We start from the raw sequence: 2666 nt of genomic DNA, 5'->3' as shown, positions 1-2666 counted from the left end.
GACGAAGCTGCTGACCTCATTACCAAATGATGAGAAGGTTGTCCTCGTAGGTCATAGCTTCGGTGGGTTGAACTTAGCCATAGCCATGGAAAAGTTTCCCGAAAAAATTTCTGTCGCTGTATTCCTGACAGCTTTCATGCCCGACACAGAACACTCACCTTCCTTCGTCTTGGAGAAGGTACCTCGTTTTTTTATTACTTATTTAATATGATAGATCGATCTTGATGATATGTATATAGATCACTGTATGTATGAATGTATCTACAAAGTCTCTTTCGTCAACGCCAATACTTGTATTTATTTATCTTAAATAAGTCTTGGCGTCTTGCTGAGTCAAAATTTAAACTGTAGCAAAACTTGTAGCGTCCAAGTTGGACAAGTTAAAACCCGTTTTATAGTCTTACAGAAAATAAGGAAGATTGCTTATAATAAAAACTACAAAAAAATATAAGAATTATTTATGGTCATGTATAAATCTAGCACACTATTCTCCTAACAAATTTAAAGTGGTAATCATAACATATATAACCTAGTAATATGTAATAGTACCCTTCTTGTGTTTATACTCGTTCTCAAGCCTACATAATACATATTGCTAAAAAATATTAATGGTTAGTACTTAGTACCTACTACCTAGTATACTGATCAGAGAAATGAATTAGCGTATATGATAGAAATATTTCGTTTCTGGAGTTTTTTCTTTTGAACATGTTTCGTTCTTTCTGGAATCTACTTTATGAATTTTGTGGCCTATATGAGATAACTATAGATCATGTTTTGACAATCTAACGAACACGTGGGGTCTAAAATTAAATCCTATATAGTGGATTTTTTTTCTTACATGTTTCATTTTCATGGTTGTCAACTTGTCAATAAATTTGCCACAGTATACGGTTCCTTATTTTCTTGTATATTTAGTTTTTCTTTTCTTTCCAATTTATGTAAAAGTATGGAAGCAACATTCCACCAGAAGCATGGATGGGCACCGAATTCGAACCATACGGTTTAGACAATTCCGGACTGAGTATGTTCTTTAGCCGTGAGTTCATGAAGTTGGGTCTTTACCAGCTCTCTCCTATTGAGGTATGTAATTCATCATCATACATTCTTGTACTTATCTTACTTATCTATATGTATATATGTTTTCAGTTTGTTTTTTTTTTCTCTTTTTTAGTCTTTATCTCTAATATGATTAGTGCCGCGAACAGTAATTTTCTATAATGTTCTATATTATTAAATTTAAATAAAAACAAAACATGCACGCTTATTTAACTATATCGAATTCAACCTTTTGTGGCCTACAAAAGTGGTCTACATAATTATTGCACCATAATGACCTATATGAGACTTTTCCATATTAGCTAGATTGATATATGTTTTAGATAACTCTAATATTTAAACTAAGTTTCTTCATTTTTATGGAATTAAGGAGTACTAAAATAAAATGTAAAATTTAATGCTGGGTTGTGGGTCGATGGAAAAAGTAAATTTTTGGTTTTTTCAACTTCTTTTGGTTTTGGTTATGTTGTTATCTTGATTTAGGATCTTGAACTGGGATTGCTTTTAAAGAGGCCAGGATCATTGTTTGTTAACGATTTATCAAAGATGAAGAACTTCTCTAGTGAAAGATATGGATCTGTTCCTCGAGCGTTCATAGTGTGCAAAGAGGACAAAGCCATTCCAGAAGAACACCAACGATGGATGATTAATAATTTTCCGGTGAATTTAGTTATGGAAATTGAGGAGACAGATCATATGCCAATGTTCTGCAAGCCTCAGCAACTCTGCCATTACTTACTGGAAATTGCTTACGAATTCGTTTAATCGATCTTCATGAATATGTGTATTAGATTTGATAATAATAAGGGTTTGTTGCAAACAATAATAATGAATTTTAAAAAGTTTCAGATGATGTAAAAAAAAAAAAAAGTTTCAGACTTCGTTGCTTTTTATGAGGTAACGACTACATAAAAAGTCATGTGGCATTCATCTTTAAAAACCAAAAAAAACAAAAAAATTCCTCCGTCGGTTACGGTAATCACTTATTGCAAGATTTGTCATATTCTCCACTTAGGAAAAAATAAAACAAACTGTAATGCTGGAATTTTTTGGAAATGTTACTCGTTTTTATTTTTTTTACTGCTTTTAAATCAATAATAACGCTCTGATACCAGTTTAATTGAATGAATATAATTCCAACGAGTTAAATCACTTGTCAACCTCCGATTTACAGCTCGTTCGTAAGTCCTACTATTATAATTTTAAAAAGATACTTTTACCCGCACAGCAAATTGTTTGTTTTTTTAAAGAAAATTCCAGAAATTGTTATTTCTTTCTTATTTCTTGAAAGAAATATTCGATTGTAACTATCACGTGAAATCGTAAAAGATTCTCAAGAAAGCGACAATTTTAGAAAATTCGAAGATAAGCTTAATTTGTGATCCCTCTACTAATATGTGTGATAGTACGAAACCGGGTGATAAAAATCAAAAGGAGAGAATAAGATGAGCGAGGAGAAGAGGAAGCAACACTTCGTGCTAGTCCATGGTGCATGCCACGGCGCATGGTGCTGGTACAAGGTGAAGCCGCTGCTCGAGGCTTCGGGACATCGTGTAACCGCCTTAGACCTAGCTGCCTGCGGTATAGACACCACCAGGTCGATCACT

The 2666-nt window shown here is 33.2% G+C and overlaps 2 protein-coding genes across 4 annotated transcripts in view; both read left to right on the top strand.

The window, feature by feature from the left end:
- LOC104702886 (methylesterase 1) overlaps window positions 1-1951 on the top strand; it is a 4289-nt gene extending 2338 nt beyond the window's left edge. The window contains exons 2-4 of one of the 3 annotated variants that reach the window (XM_010418803.2): window positions 27-178; window positions 949-1083; window positions 1543-1951. In XM_010418803.2, the coding sequence (XP_010417105.1) occupies window positions 27-178; window positions 949-1083; window positions 1543-1824 (569 nt within the window). In that variant the 3' untranslated portion in view covers window positions 1825-1951. Of the gene's footprint in view, window positions 1-15; window positions 179-948; window positions 1084-1542 lie in introns of those variants that run through there. The other 2 variants (XM_019228192.1, XM_019228191.1) reach the window with 2 other exon arrangements.
- LOC104751996 (methylesterase 2) overlaps window positions 2443-2666 on the top strand; it is a gene marked incomplete in the record, with an annotated part of 2379 nt that continues 2155 nt past the window's right edge. The window contains 1 exon segment of the mRNA XM_010418802.2: window positions 2443-2666. Within this exon segment, the coding sequence (XP_010417104.1) occupies window positions 2505-2666 (162 nt within the window).

The sequence above is a fragment of the Camelina sativa genome, chromosome 7 (genome assembly GCF_000633955.1).
Source record: "Camelina sativa cultivar DH55 chromosome 7, Cs, whole genome shotgun sequence".
Lineage (NCBI taxonomy): Eukaryota > Viridiplantae > Streptophyta > Magnoliopsida > Brassicales > Brassicaceae > Camelina > Camelina sativa.
This window is presented reverse-complemented; position numbering and strand designations above follow the sequence as displayed.